Source organism: Oncorhynchus gorbuscha, linkage group LG16 (genome assembly GCF_021184085.1).
Source record: "Oncorhynchus gorbuscha isolate QuinsamMale2020 ecotype Even-year linkage group LG16, OgorEven_v1.0, whole genome shotgun sequence".
In the NCBI taxonomy this organism is placed as follows: domain Eukaryota; kingdom Metazoa; phylum Chordata; class Actinopteri; order Salmoniformes; family Salmonidae; genus Oncorhynchus; species Oncorhynchus gorbuscha.
Genome location: NC_060188.1, coordinates 8,671,249 through 8,687,049, shown reverse-complemented (window position 1 = coordinate 8,687,049; position 15,801 = coordinate 8,671,249). Strand labels below are relative to the sequence as shown.

General features: G+C 43.5%; 1 protein-coding gene across 2 annotated transcripts; it reads left to right on the top strand.

Moving 5' to 3' along the window:
- Positions 1-2,474: 2,474 nt before the first annotated feature.
- Positions 2,475-15,003, top strand: alkbh7 (alkB homolog 7). 2 transcript variants are annotated; one of them, XM_046306363.1, is made up of 4 exons: positions 2,475-2,881; positions 9,081-9,254; positions 9,524-9,648; positions 14,126-15,003. In XM_046306363.1, exons 1-4 carry the CDS (start codon positions 2,594-2,596, stop codon positions 14,184-14,186), a joined length of 648 nt encoding a protein of 215 aa, XP_046162319.1. In that variant the 5' UTR covers positions 2,475-2,593; the 3' UTR covers positions 14,187-15,003. The 2 variants fall into 2 exon arrangements, with proteins under 2 accessions (XP_046162319.1, XP_046162318.1); XM_046306362.1 differs by having other exon boundaries at positions 14,059-15,003.
- Positions 15,004-15,801: the final 798 nt, after the last annotated feature.

Here is a 15,801-nt window from a genome sequence, read left to right as displayed (position 1 = left end):
AGACAGTCTTTGCTCTAATTCTTGATTATAATTACACACATTATATTCAGTACTAGGATTATAATGAGATTCAAACATCCATACAGTAACATAATAGTATTCTGTTTAGTCATAGTCCTGACTGGGGGAGGCACACAATGCAAATAGTCCGGGTAAACATTGGTTACCTGTTCAGGAGTCTTATGACTTGGGGGTAAAAACTGAGAAGCCTTTTTGCCCTAGACTTGGCAATCCGGTACCACTAGGTCTTTTTTTTTGCAGCACTGGACCATATGACTGGACAATAAATCAAATCATCAAATCACATTTTATTGGTCACATACACATGGTTAGCAGATGTTATTGAGAGTGAAGCAATATCTAACATGTAATCTAACAATTCCACAACAACTACCTAATACACACACATTTAAGTAAAGGAATGGAATAATAATATATACATATACATGTATGGATGAGCAAAGACAGAGCGGCATAGGTAAGATGCAATATGGTATAAAATGCAGTATATACATATGAGATGAGTAATGCAAGATATGTAAACATTTTAAAGTGGCATTATTAAAATGACTAGTGATCCATTTATTAAAGTGGCCAATGATTTCAATAATATATGTAGGCAGCAGCCTCTCTGTGTTAGTATGGTTGTTTAGCAGTCTGATGGCCTTTAAATAGAAGCTGTTGTTCAGTCTCTCAGTCCCAGCTTTGATGAACCTGTGCTGACTTCGCCTTCTGGATGATAGCGGGGTGAACAGGCAGTGGCTCGGGTGGTTGTTGTCCTTGATGATCTTTTTGGCCTTCCTGTGACATCTAGTGGTGTAGGTGTCCAGGAGGGCGGGAAGTTGGGTTTGGTGCAGACCGCACCAGCCTCTGTAGAGCCCTTTGGTTATGGGTGGTGCAGTTGCTGTACCAGGTGGTGATACAGCCCGACAAGATGCTCTCAGTTGTGCATCTGTAAAAGTTTGTGAGGGTTATAGGTGACAAGCCACATTTCTTCAGCCTCCTGAGGTTGAAGAGGCACTGCTGCGCCTTCTTCACCACACTGTCTGTGTGGGTGGACCATTTCAGTTTGTCCTTGATGTGTACGCAAATAAACTTAAAACTTTCCACCTTCTCCACTGCTGTCCCGTGATGTGGATATTTATTTTTTATTTTTTTATTTCACCTTTATTTAACCAGGTAGGCTAGTTGAGAACAAGTTCTCATTTGCAACTGCGACCTGGCCAAGATAAAGCATAGCAGTGTGAACAGACAACACAGAGTTACACATGGAATAAACAATTAACAAGTCAATAACACAGTAGAAAAAAATGGGCAGTCTATATACAATGTGTGCAAAAGGCATGAGGAGGTAGGCGAATAATACAATTTTGCAGATTAACACTGGATATGGGGTCTGGCACCATTGTGGGGTCTGACACCATTTCCAGGCATGGAAATTAATCATGAAAGTATTTTCTAAATTCCAAAAACAAATATTTTAATTTATAAAATAACTCTACATTAGATTTTTAAGCTCAAATAATAAACAAAACATTTTTTTTAGAATAAAGTTTCCCTGCCAGACTTGGATTGTCCCGACATTCAAGAATCCTTGATTCACACGGTTGAAGGTCCTAGTCACTCAAAGTGGGAGGGTTGTAGTAAGCTGCATGACTGTCCTCAACAAAACCCTGCCTGATTAGGCTAGAATTGTGTCCTCTGCATCAACCATGAACTATGCATGGTTGGCTATAGTTTGTTTGAGACCCACCAGACAACCTGTTTAACCTTTCTATTTCTTCTGTTGCATAAAAGGAGACTAGTTTACCTAGTCAATAATTGTCATGTGTTTGTACAGCAGCAATTAGTCAAAAAACTGTGTTCTTAAGTGTCTGCATACATGTACATGCCTATGCTGAGTTAACTTGGTAGAGTGTTAAACGCCACAACTCATATCAGTCCTCCACACCCATATCATCACCACCCCGTTGTGCAAGATAGATGAAAGTAGTCCACAGAGAGGCTATGGTGGGGAAGTCAAAAATGTAAGAGACGTTGGGACTTTATGAGCGTAGGTCATGCTTCACAAAGTTTGCACAACCCAGAGCCATATCCGATTTGGAAAGTAATTACTTATTTACATTGCCTCTAACTGTTTAGCTCTGGCATGACCTACAAAGATAGCATAGGTATAGCCTAGTGAGAAAAAGACACCTAAAATACAATAAAAGAGCTTTGGATAAAAGCGTCTGCTAAATGGCATATATAAGAGCTGACAGCATTAGGCCTAGTTAAGTACCGTTATTGAAAGACAATCTATTTGATTTAAAAATACTTTTACATTCCTTATTTACATAGCCGTTATGCATTTGACATGGATAACACAGAATCGTGTTGTAATTTCAGTGAAAAGGTTAATAGCTTGTTATTTTAGGCCTAGGCAGGCTTTATTTATTTAATGAATTGTGACGACAATACAACTCCCACAATGCAGTGCGTTTTCAAAATGTCGCCCTCCTTCGTGACTTGACTTCTGTGCCACCAGACAACAAAAGCATAGCTTAATTTAGCAAATCTGACAGTCTAAATAAATAATTGTATTTACTGAAGCATGAGACTTCTGATTACAGTTGCCAGACGTATTCATAAACGGCCTCTGTACACTGCCACATCATGTCTAAGTTCGGCAGCGAGTTGCTCCGGGGCTGCTACGAACAGCGGCCTGCAGTTCAGAGATGACCAACTGGTCTGCGGTTCGACCGGGGAGTTGGTCCAGAGGCTTCGCGGTCAGGTGGAGGTGAGGACGGAATTCATAAGTGAGGAAGAGGAGGGTGCTCTCATGAAAGAACTCGAGCCTGGGCTGAGAAAGAAACGATACGAGTTCGACCACTGGGACGATGTAAGTTGTAAATAGACCTTGCTTGTTGACTACAAAGAAGTGCCCAGCTCACACTCACGTTAGCTAGATAAAGCTGCTGACACTCAGCGGGGCTGCTACAGTAACAGCTATTTTGATTAGTTTCCCTATTGGCATCATGCAAATGTCTTGTAGTTTTATATTTCACCTATAAACATGCAGCAATAACATACATATCCATACTATACTAGATGCAGTAAAGTTTCATATTTGAATTGTTAGGTTATTAATTATCGTCATCATACATTACAAGGTGAATAGATCTTATTTTAGATTGATCAGTCAGTTCCCGGTTTCCCAATAGCAATGTAATTTAGGCTTATGCGTGTTTTAACGATGCATCGTTCCTAGGCCCTCATTGAAAATAAGAATTTGTTCTTAACTGACTTGCCTGGTTAAATAAAGGTAAAATAAAATAAAAAGCTAGTCGTCACCTAGGCCTATATGGCTGCAAATATTGATGCTGCTTATTCTAATACCCAATATTTATGCACAGATTTGGCACATCATTGCACATGTTACACATCATGAAATACACTGAACAAAAATATAAACCCAACATGTAAAGTGTTGATCCCATGTTTCATGAGCTGAAATAAAAATTCCCAGAAATGTTCCATACGCACAAAAAGCTTATTTCTCTAAATGTTTCTGCACAAATTTGTTTGCATCACTGTTAGTGAGCATTTCTTATTTGCCAAGATAATCTATTCACCTGACAGTTGTGGCACATCAAGATGCTGATGAAATAGCAAGGACATTACATAGGTGCACTTTGTGCTGGGGACAATAAAGGGCTACTATAAAATGTGTAGTTTTGTCACACAACTCAATGCCATAGGCATCTCAAGTTTTGATTGGGAGTGTAATTGGCATGCTGACTGCAGGAATGTCCACCAGAGCTGTTGCCAAATAATTTAATGCTCATTTCTCTACCATAAGCTGCCTCCAACATCGTTAATCTTTGAAGTTGTTGCATGCTGCGTTTTATATTTTTGTTCAGTATATATTGAGGCAAATATAACAGACAGTGTAGCCTATAATTAGCAAATTAGAACTCAATTTACTGAATATAAAATAGATTTCAACATGAATAAAATATATAGCCCTATGTCAGTGGTGGTCGATGCCTCATTAAGGATGAGGGAGGATTATTATTTTTATGATGAGCATCGCCTTATTTCTATTACAGCATATTAGATGACTGTCATTCATATTCCATTCACCCAGCTCAATATAACATTGATAGGTTTAGGCTACTACATGATACTACTACATGATTTTCCCTATACCCATCATGAGGTTGCTACAATCGAGCCTATGAATGAAAGTTTAAAACGTAGGTGCACAGCTCAAGATACATTTTAGTAGTCAAGGTGACAGACAATGACACATTCAATACTGCCTTGCACACTCTTGCCTGCATCTAGCTGATCTAGGGTGTAATCATTAGTTCAACAGTTGGAAACAAGTGTTTCTATTGGACAAATTCAGGTATATTCATCCCTGTTCCATTTACTTCCATTTAAGAAATGTGTTTTAATGAATACACCCCTGATCACAGTTCACTTTGATCGCAGCCACATACAAACAGTGTGATCACTTTGCTCGTTGTATAATTCCTTCTCACTTCTGCACTCTCTCCTCCTCTCACCTTTTCCCTTGTGGACTTCAGTGCACAACAAATCAGCTGTCTGACCAGGCAAAAAAAACTTTTAAAGCCAAACCTTCATATCATAACTGCTAACCACTGCACATCGTTGTCACCATATTAGCTAACGTCATAGTCAACATAGCTACGAGAACTAACGTGTTAGTAAACCCATTACAATCATGCAGTACAGTCACAAGCCATTTAGCAGTTACACTGGTGGGCCACCGGTGGGCCACCAATAAATGAACAAAACTAAAAGCTTACCTTAACTTGGAGGAGTTCCAGTGTTGAATAGCCAGCTATCTAACATAGCATCCCTCTCTGTCTGAGCCGGGTGTTTTGAATAGGCTAAACTAGCTAGCAAAGTGAAAGTGAAAAAAATACCAAGGATAGTTATCTCTCTCTCTTGCTTCTCCTTCATTTTTAAACTCATGTATTTGTTCAAAACTGTTCAACCACGCTAAATTCCAAGCATCTGCCTCTAACCCTAGGAAGCTCTTTGCCACCTTCTCCTCCCTCCTGAATCCTCCTCCCCCCTCCTCCCTCTCTGCAGATGACTTCGTCAACCATTTTGAAAAGAAGGTCGACGACATTCGATCCTCGTTTGCTAAGTCAAACGACACCGCTGGTTCTGCTCACACTGCCCTACCCTGTGCTCTGACCTCTTTCTCCCCTCTCTCTCCAGATGAAATCTCGCGTCTTGTGACGGCCGGCCGCCCAACAACCTGCCCGCTTGACCCTATCCCCTCCTCTCTTCTCCAGACCATTTCCGGAGACCTTCTCCCTTACCTCACCTCGCTCATCAACTCATCCCTGACCGCTGGCTACGTCCCTTTCCGTCTTCAAGAGAGCGAGAGTTGCACCCCTTCTGAAAAAACCTACACTCGATCCCTCCGATGTCAACAATTACAGACCAGTATCCCTTCTTTCTTTTCTCTCCAAAACTCTTGAACGTGCCGTCCTTGGCCAGCTCTCCCGCTATCTCTCTCTGAATGACCTTCTTGATCCAAATCAGTCAGGTTTCAAGACTAGTCATTCAACTGAGACTGCTCTCCTCTGTATCACGGAGGCGCTCCGCACTGCTAAAGCTAACTCTCTCTCCTCTGCTCTCATCCTTCTAGATCTATCGGCTGCCTTCGATACTGTGAACCATCAGATCCTCCTCTCCACCCTCTCCGAGTTGGGCATTTCCGGCGCGGCCCACGCTTGGATTGCGTCCTACCTGACAGGCCGCTCCTACCAGGTGGCGTGGCGAGAATCTGTCTCCTCACCACGCGCTCTCACCACTGGTGTCCCCCAGGGCTCTGTTCTTGGCCCTCTCCTATTCTCGCTATACACCAAGTCACTTGGCTCTGTCATAACCTCACATGGTCTCTCCTATCATTGCTATGCAGACGACACACAATTAATCTTCTCCTTTCCCCCTTCTGACGACCAGGTGGCGAATCGCATCTCTGCATGTCTGGCAGACATATCAGTGTGGATGACGGATCACCACCTCAAGCTGAACCTCGGCAAGACGGAGCTGCTCTTCCTCCCGGGGAAGGACTGCCCGTTCCATGATCTCGCCATCACGGTTGACAACTCCATTGTGTCCTCCTCCCAGAGCGCCAAGAACCTTGGCGTGATCCTGGACAACACCCTGTCGTTCTCAACCAACATCAAGACGGTGGCCCGTTCCTGTAGGTTCATGCTCTACAACATCCGCAGAGTACGACCCTGCCTCACACAGGAAGCGGCGCAGGTCCTAATCCAGGCACTTGTCATCTCCCGTCTGGATTACTGCAACTCGCTGTTGGCTGGGCTCCCTGCCTGTGCCATTAAACCCCTTCAACTCATCCAGAACGCCGCAGCCCGTCTGGTGTTCAACCTTCCCAAGTTCTCTCACGTCACCCCGCTCCTCCGTTCTCTCCACTGGCTTCCAGTTGAAGCTCGCATCCGCTACAAGACCATGGTGCTTGCCTACGGAGCTGTGAGGGGAACGGCACCTCAGTACCTCCAGGCTCTGATCAGGCCCTACACCCAAACAAGGGCACTGCGTTCATCCACCTCTGGCCTGCTCGCCTCCCTACCACTGAGGAAGTACAGCTCCCGCTCAGCCCAGTCAAAACTGTTCGCTGCGCTGACCCCCCAATGGTGGAACAAACTCCCTCACGACGCCAGGACAGCGGAGTCAATCACCACCTTCCGGAGACACCTGAAACCCCACCTCTTTAAGGAATACCTAGGATAGGATAAGTAATCCCTCTCACCCCCCCCTTTAAGATTTAGATGCACTATTGTAAAGTGACTGTTCCACTGGATGTCATAAGGTGAATGCACCAATTTGTAAGTCGCTCTGGATAAGAGCGTCTGCTAAATGACTTAAATGTAAATGTAACTGTTGCTTTCTCTCTCTTTGAGTCAACTGCTCACCACATTTTATGTACTGCAGTGCTAGCTAGCTGGAGTTTATGCTTTCAGTACAAAATTCTCTGATCCTTTGATTGGGTGGACAACATGTCAGTTCATGCTGCAAGAGCTCTGATAGGTTGGAGGATGTCTCCTGGAAGTTGTCATAATTACTGTGTAAGTCTAAGGATGGGGGTGAGAACCACGAGCCTCCTAGGTTTTGTATTGAAGTCAGTGTTGCCAGAGGAGGACGGAAGCTAGCTAGCTGTCTTTCTGCTACACCATGGTGCTATCCTACAGAGTGCTGTTGAGGACACTGTAGGCCTTCATTGCAAAACAGCGGTTTTTAATAAATTATTTGGTGACGTGGGTATATTTGGTATAGTTTTACCTAAAAAGGATCACTTTTTTAATGTTTCACCATTTGTATTTTTATGAAATTCACTGAGCAGGATGGTCCTCCTCTTCCTCCTCTACTGTAGCCCATGTCCTACTGTAGCCCATGTCCTACTGTAGCCCATGTCCTACTGTAGCCCATGTCCTACTGTAGCCCAAGTCCTACTGTAGCCTATAGCCTACTGTAGCCTATAGCCTACTGTAGCCCATGTCCGACTGTAGCCCATGTCTGACTGTAGCCCATGTCCGACTGTAGCCCATGTCTGACTGTAGCCCATGTCCGACTGTAGCCCATGTCCGACTGTAGCCCATGTCCGACTGTAGCCCATGTCCGACTGTAGCCCATGTCCGACTGCAGCCCATGTCCGACTGCAGCCCATGTCCGACTGCAGCCCATGTCCGACTGCAGCCCATGTCCGACTGCAGCCCATGTCCTACTGCAGCCCATGTCCTACTGCAGCCCATGTCCTACTGCAGCCCATGTCCTACTGCAGCCCATGTCCTACTGCAGCCTATGTCCTACTGCAGCCTATGTCCTACTGTAGCCTATTAATGCAGTTGTTACTGTAATTTAATTATGCCAATGTGCTTTCATTAATTGAAAATCTTTAATCTATTTTATGAGAATTTGTAAGATTCTCGTTTGCATAAAATAGTATTTTTAAATAATAGGTAACAGAATTTATTCCCGGAGCGCGCTCCCACTTAACCACGAGCAACAGTTTATATACACATCATGATGTCATTTCATTGCTTTAACAGAATCCCCTCCTCTCGACCGGGACAAACTGAGGTGAAAAGTTCATTCTAACTTACTAACACACTCCCAGGTAACTTTTGACCCCTCAACATTATCGATCACCACTGAGCTGACAGTTCTAATTAACAGAACCTAGGAATGCACTCACGGTCTTATCTAAAAACCCCAGAGCTAAGTTTCTGTAGGTTCAACCATAGGTTAACGACCTTATGTGTTTACACAGTCCACAACCCATTCGTTTTTTCCTAGTTGGAATGGTGTTCATTAACTTGAATTACTCCTTGTCCGTGTCACACAATCCCTTCTTATGAACTCATATTGTTCATCAGATATAATAAAACAGAGTATAAGTTTACTTAGTTACAGTTTCATTTAAAATGATTTGTTCAGTCATTTAATCATAATTTTACCAACAGCAGTCATCTCAGTTTTTATTTTAAGCATCTTTTTAATCCTTTGCTTGTTTGAAACAACTGCAAAGAAATTGGCAACTTTGTAATTGTAGTCAACTTCGTTCTGAAGTAATCAGCGTTCACAGCGAGACGGATAAACAGCTTGATTCTATGTTTGACACCAGAAGGGCAGAAAATCATCCAACGACACACTTAGCTGATCTACGAGTGGTCTGAGGCAGTCGGTAAATAACACACGTTTTCAATTGCAACTTTAGTGATGATGATTTTGGGGAACAGCTCTGAGATTTAATGATGCTCCTACAAAGGTTCTCGCGATGATCTTAGCCTTAAAATGCTTTTGGGAAACCAGGCCCAGAACAGTGTTTGTTGGCTAACGGGGATGGAAATTGGAAAATAAAATCTCTCTCTGATTTTGTCAAATCCTTGAAATCAATGTAAATTATCCAAATAATTTCACTCCTGGAACCCCAATTCCACCCCTGTTGACAATGATCACTCCCTTGAGGCCCTTACCAACATTTCATTACATTTTTTCATTAATTCTTTCAACATTCTGCTCACCAGGCGATCCATGGTTACCGGGAGACAGAGCGTGCTCAGTGGGGAGAGGTGTGTGAGGGGGTGATGGATCGCCTCCGAGCTGTGGCTTTCTCTGAGGGCAGCCCTCTCCTAGGCCCTGTGCATGTCCTGGACCTGGACAAGGCTGGATACATCAAACCACACATCGACAGTGTCAAGGTAGGTAGACGGCTCTCATATTAACCTGAGATGAAAGGCATGATAAATATGGAACATGGTGTTCTGTGTGCTAGAATTTTGCCCTAGGCACAAACTGGGCACAATTTGAATACTTTTTTGACAAAAGTGTTCTTTTACAATGCAGTTTGAAACTCAGTCATTCTCTCATCACCCCTCACCCCTGTTTTTTTGTATCTTCATCCTGCCTTTCTCTTTCACTGTCTCCATGAATCTTTCTTTCCCTTCCTCTCCTCTCCTCTCTCTGTCAGTTCTGTGGCTGCACTATAGCAGGGCTGAGTTTGTTGTCAGACAGTGTGATGCGCTTGGTGAGGGAGGATGAACCCGCTGAATATCTGAACTTGTTTCTGCCCCGTCGCTCTCTCTACATACTCAGGTAAGGACCCAATAAGACCTGCCATAGCAACATTCTGTTTTTCATTTTTTACAAACGACCACCTGCGCATACACTTTAATCAGAGTGTACCTGGTGTACTAGGTAGGCCTAAGATAGGCTTCGCGTTCCTAGGAAACTATGCAGTTTTTTTTACGTGTTATTTCTTACATTAGTACCCCAGGTCATCTTAGGTTTCATTGCATACAGTCGAGAAGAACTACTGAATATAAGATCAGCGTCAACTCACCATCAGTACGACCAAGAATATGTTTTTTGCGACGTGGATCCTGTGTTCTGCCTTACAAACAGGACAACGGAATGGATCGCATGCAGCGACCTAAAAAAAAACGACTTCGAAAAAAAGGGAAACGAGGCGGTCTTCTGGTCAGACTCCGGAGACGGGCACACCGTGCACCACTCCCTAGCATTCTTCTTGCCAATGTCCAGTCTCTAGAGAACAAGGTTGATGAAATCTGAGCAAGGGTAGCATTCCAGAGGGACATCAGAGACTGTAACGTTCTGTGCTTCACGGAAACATGGCTCACTGGAGAGACGCTATCCGAAGCGGTGCAGCCAACTGGTTTCTCCACACATCGCGCCGACAGAAACAAACACCTTTCTGGTAAGAAGAGGAGTAGGGGGGCGTATGCCTTATGGCTAACGAGACATAGTGTGATGAAAGAAACATACAGGAACACAAATCCTTCTGTTCACCTGATTTAGAATTCCTCACAATCAAATGTAGACCGCATTATCTACCAAGGGAATCCTCTTCGATTATAATCACAGCCGTATATATCCCCCCCCCCAAGCAGACACATCGATGGCTCTGAACGAACTTTATTTAACTCTTTGCAAACTGGAAACCATTTATCCGGAGGCTGCATTCATTGTAGCTGGGGATTTTAACAAGGCTAATCTGAAAACAAGACTCCCTAAATTTTATCAGCATATCGATTGCACAACCAGGGGTGGAAAAACCTTGGATTATTGTTACTCTAACTTACGCGACGCATATAAGGCCCTGCCCCCGCCCCCATTTCGGAAAAGTTGACCACGACTCCATTTTGCTGATCCCTGCCTACAGACAGAAACTAAAACTAGAGGCTCCCACGCTGAGGTCTGTCCAACGCTGGTCCGATCAAGCTGACTCCACACTCCAAGACTGCTTTTATCATGTGGACTGGGATATGTTTCGTATTGCGTCAGATAACAACATTGTGAATACGCTGATTCGGTGTGCGAGTTCATTAGAACGTGCGTTGAAGATGTCGTTCCCATAGCAACGATTAAAACACTCCCTAACCAGAAACCGTGGATTGATGGCAGCATTCGCGTGAAACTGAAAGCCCGAACCACTGCATTTACATTTACATTTAAGTCATTTAGCAGACGCTCTTATCCAGAGCAAGGTGTCTGGTAACATGACCGAATACAAACAGTGTAGCTATTCCCTCCGCAAGGCTATCAAACAAGCTAAGCGTCAGTACAGAGACAAAGTAGAATCTCAATTCAACGGCTCAGACACAAGAGGCATGTGGCACGGTCTACAGTCAATCACGGACTACAGGAAGAAATCCAGCCCAGTCACGGACCAGGATGTCTTGCTCCCAGGCAGACTAAATAACTTTTTTGCCCGCTTTGAGGACAATACAGTGCCACTGACACGGCCTGCAACGAAAACATGCGGTCTCTCCATCACTGCAGCCGAGGTGAGTAAGACATTTAAACGTGTTAACCCTCGCAGGGCTGCAGGCCCAGACGGCATCCCCAGCCGCGCCCTCAGAGCATGCGCAGACCAGCTGGCCGGTGTGCTTACGGACATATTCAATCAATCCCTATACCAGTCTGCTGTTCCCACATGCTTCAAGAGGGCCACCATTGTTCCTGTTCCCAAGAAAGCTAAGGTAACTGAGCTAAACGACTACCGCCCCGTAGCACTCACTTCCGTCATCATGAAGTGCTTTGAGAGACTAGTCAAGGACCATATCACCTCCACCCTACCTGACACCCTAGACCCACTCCAATTTGCTTACTGCCCAAATAGGTCCACAGACGATGCAATCTCAACCACACTGCACACTGCCCTAACCCATGTGGACAAGAGGAATACCTATGTGAGAATGCTGTTCATCGACTACAGCTCTGCATTTAACACCATAGTGCCCTCCAAGCTCGTCATCAAGCTCGAGACCCTGGGTCTCGACCCCGCCCTGTGCAACTGGGTACTGGACTTCCTGACGGGCCGCCCCCAGGTGGTGAGGGTAGGTAACAACATCTCCTCCCCTCTGATCCTCAACACTGGGGCCCCACAAGGGTGCGTTCTGAGCCCTCTCCTGTACTCCATGTTCACCAACGACTGCGTGGCCACGCACGCCTCCAACTCAATCATCAAGTTTGCGGACGACACAACAGTGATAGGCTTGATTACCAACAACGACGAGACGGCCTACAGGGAGGAGGTGAGGGCCCTCGGAGTGTGGTGTCAGGAAAATAACCTCACACTCAACGTCAACAAAACTAAGGAGATGATTGTGGACTTCAGGAAACAGCAGAGGGAACACCCCCCTATCCACATTGATGGAACAGTAGTGGAGAGGGTAGCAAGTTTTAAGTTCCTCGGCATACACATCACAGACAAACTGAATTGGTCCACTCACACAGACAGCATCGTGAAGAAGGCGCAGCAGCGCCTCTTCAACCTCAGGAGGCTGAAGAAATTTGGCTTGTCACCAAAAGCACTCACAAACTTCTACAGATGCACAATCGAGAGCATCCTGGCGGGCTGTATCACCGCCTGGTACGGCAACTGCTCCGCCCGCAACCGTAAGGCTCTCCAGAGGGTAGTGAGGTCTGCACAACGCATCACCGGGGGCAAACTACCTGCCCTCCAGGACACCTACACCACCCGATGTTACAGGAAGGCCATAAAGATCATCAAGGACAACAACCACCCGAGCCACTGCCTGTTCACCCCGCTATCATCCAGAAGGCGAGGTGAGTACAGGTGCATCAAAGCTGGGACCGAGAGACTGAAAAACAGCTTCTATCCCAAGGCCATCAGACTGTTAAACAGCCACCACTAACATTGCCTGGCCGCTGCCAACACACTGACACTGACTCAACTCCAGCCACTTTAATAATGGGAATTGATGGGAATGATGTAAATATATCACTAGCCACAATGCTACCTTATATAATGTTACTTACCCTACATTATTCATCTCATATGCATACATATATACTGTACTCTATATCATCGACTGCATCCTTATGTAATACATGTATCACTAGCCACTTTAACTATGCCACTTTGTTTACATACTCATCTTATATGTATATACTGTACTCAATACCATCTACTGTATCTTGCCTATGCTGCTCTGTACCATCACTCATTCATATATCCTTATGTGCATATTCTTTATCCCCTTACACTGTGTATAAAACAGTAGTTTAGGAATTGTTAGTTAGATTACTTGTTGGTTATTACTGCATTGTCGGAACTAGAAGCACAAGCATTTCGCCACACTCGCATTAACATCTGCTAACCATGTGTATGTGACAAATAAAATTTGATTTGATTGATTTGATTTACTACCCAAAACAATTCTATGGATTTATTTGACCATGGAAAGAGCAACTGAGTAAATACCCCAATGAGAGTCTGCACTAAACAAACCCACAGTATCTCCTGTGGAGATCATGAAGTGGTTTACTTAAGTGTTCTATGTTACCTCCATGCTTGTACACTCTGACTGAACGCCTCCTATAGCCTATAACTATCCTTATGAGGGCCCAGTGGTCCGCCTGGTCCGATGACCTGGGGTCGTATGTATCAACTATGAAACATCTCAGAGTGGGAGTGCTAATCTAGGATCAGGTCCTCCCCTGTCCGTGTTGGGGTTCATTCCACAAATTCAATTCTACAGTATTTCAATTCCCTCTCCCTCTATATTCCATTCATTTCAAATTTCAGCTATGTCTTTGACTTGAGATAATTAAATCCTTAATGACCATGTCACTGTTCAGACAGCCTAGCTATATTGGAAGTTTAAATTATATATATTTTTAAAAGCAGTCCATTTTTTTATACTAAATACATGAATTCCATTAACTGGGAATTGAATTCCAATTCAATTCCAAATATTATTTTTTTTCACAATTTTAATTCCAATTTAATTCCATAACTTGAAGGTTGTTGACATTCGATTTGAATTCAACGTACAGTAAAGTCTCCTCTTCATGAGTGAACACTGGTCCATGTATTCATATTCTTGTGATCTTAAAGGCTAAACTGATCCTAAATCGGTACTCATACTCTGAAACACTTGATATAACTCCTGGCATTTCACACATTGTGCTTGTGTGGTGAATGACTGATGACATTGTTTTCATGCATCCTTCCAGGGACCAGGCCAGATATAAGTTCACCCATGAGATCCTTAAAGATGATGAGTCTCTTTTCTCTGGACAGAGAGTTCCTCGCCATCGCCGCATCTCTGTCATCTGCCGGAACCTTCCTGTTTGAAGCATGAGAGCCAAGAGGGACACAACTGTGACAGTCTCACTGGTAATAGCCAGAGCTCAGTATTTTAAATGTCAAGAACGTCACTATGTTAAAATTTGATGTATACGCTTTCTCACTGTGCGAGAGACTATGTTGGGAAAGAGGATTTCGATGTTTCCCTCATCAGTTTTCATTGGAGCACTTCATAATAAACTACCTGTCCAGGATTTGATTCTGAATTAGATGTTGGGAAGGCATTCAGATATGATGCATTTCAAAGGGTCATAATGCATTACAAGACTTGTCATAAGGATCTATGAACTTATTATGCTAATTAATATTATATAATGAATCTGAGTTATTAACCTTTTCAAAAATGCCACGTAGAAAGGCAAGTTGATAAGTTACCGGAGAAGCAGTTGAAGGAGAACCTGTATTTTCTGGTGAGCTTCATGACCCAACTATCCAAGATCTGTATTAGGTCATTATCAAGTGCGTTGAATTCTTAGAGCTAAATGGATACTTCAAATAGTTATAGCCCTATATTCGACACCACTTCTAGAAGGCTACAATGCGGAGCCTGGAAATAACTGGTGCCATTTTTTAAAGAATACTTGTTAACGACAACTCCAGTTACTGAAGGTGTATCTATAACTCTTTGTCCATCCATCTGAATTGTTTAATGTGTGGATATCTGTGTAGAAAACATCTGAGCCTAAATCTTCTCCAAACCGGCACCTATAACCAGAGGAGTCATGCCCATAGGGGGCACAAGGGCACGTGCCCCCTCAGATTTGTCCTGTTAAAAAAATATATATATAATAATTAAATGAATGACAACTTAATTTTCAGCCCACATTTTGTCATAATTGTTTATAAAAAAAATATCTGTCAGTGGTATTTAGTATTTTATTAGGATCTCCATTAGCTACTGCTAAAGCACCAGCTACTCTTACTGGGGTCCACAAAAACATTATGTAATACATCACAAGGATAGAACTACAATACATGCATTTAAAATAATACACACATGATTCATACTGAATGCATGTGCAATACACAAAAATGGGAATTAAATAACAAGGAGGTTCCCCTGACGTGAATATATCAACCTTGTTTTGCTAAATTCCCCTGATGTGAATAAAGCTACTTTGTTTCTACAGTTACAATCCGTAATGTGTATCCTGCCGTAAAGTAGACTTTTTACAGTTACCACGTGCAATGGGTTTCATTTGGTAAAATGCAACATTCATGAACATTAAATTTTCAGGCTTTGAATCTTGAGCCTTGTTACTTAGTCTATCGACCTTAACGTGTTGGCTGAGATATAGTTTAACGTGTTAGTCTACCACCTGTGACGGTTTAGCTGAGGTATAGTGTTTTAGTGTGCCACCCATGAAGGGTTATCTGAGGTGATGTGTAATGGGTTGTGGTGTAACACTCATAAGGGTTATGAGGTAATGGGTTGCGGTGTACCACTCATAAAGGTTATGAGGTAATGGGTTGCGGTGTACCACTCATAAAGGTTATCTGAGGTAATGGGTTGCGGTGTACCACTCATAAAGGTTATGAGGTAATGGGTTGCGGTGTACCACTCATAAGGGTTATCTGAGGTAATGGGTTGCGGTGTACCACTCATAAAG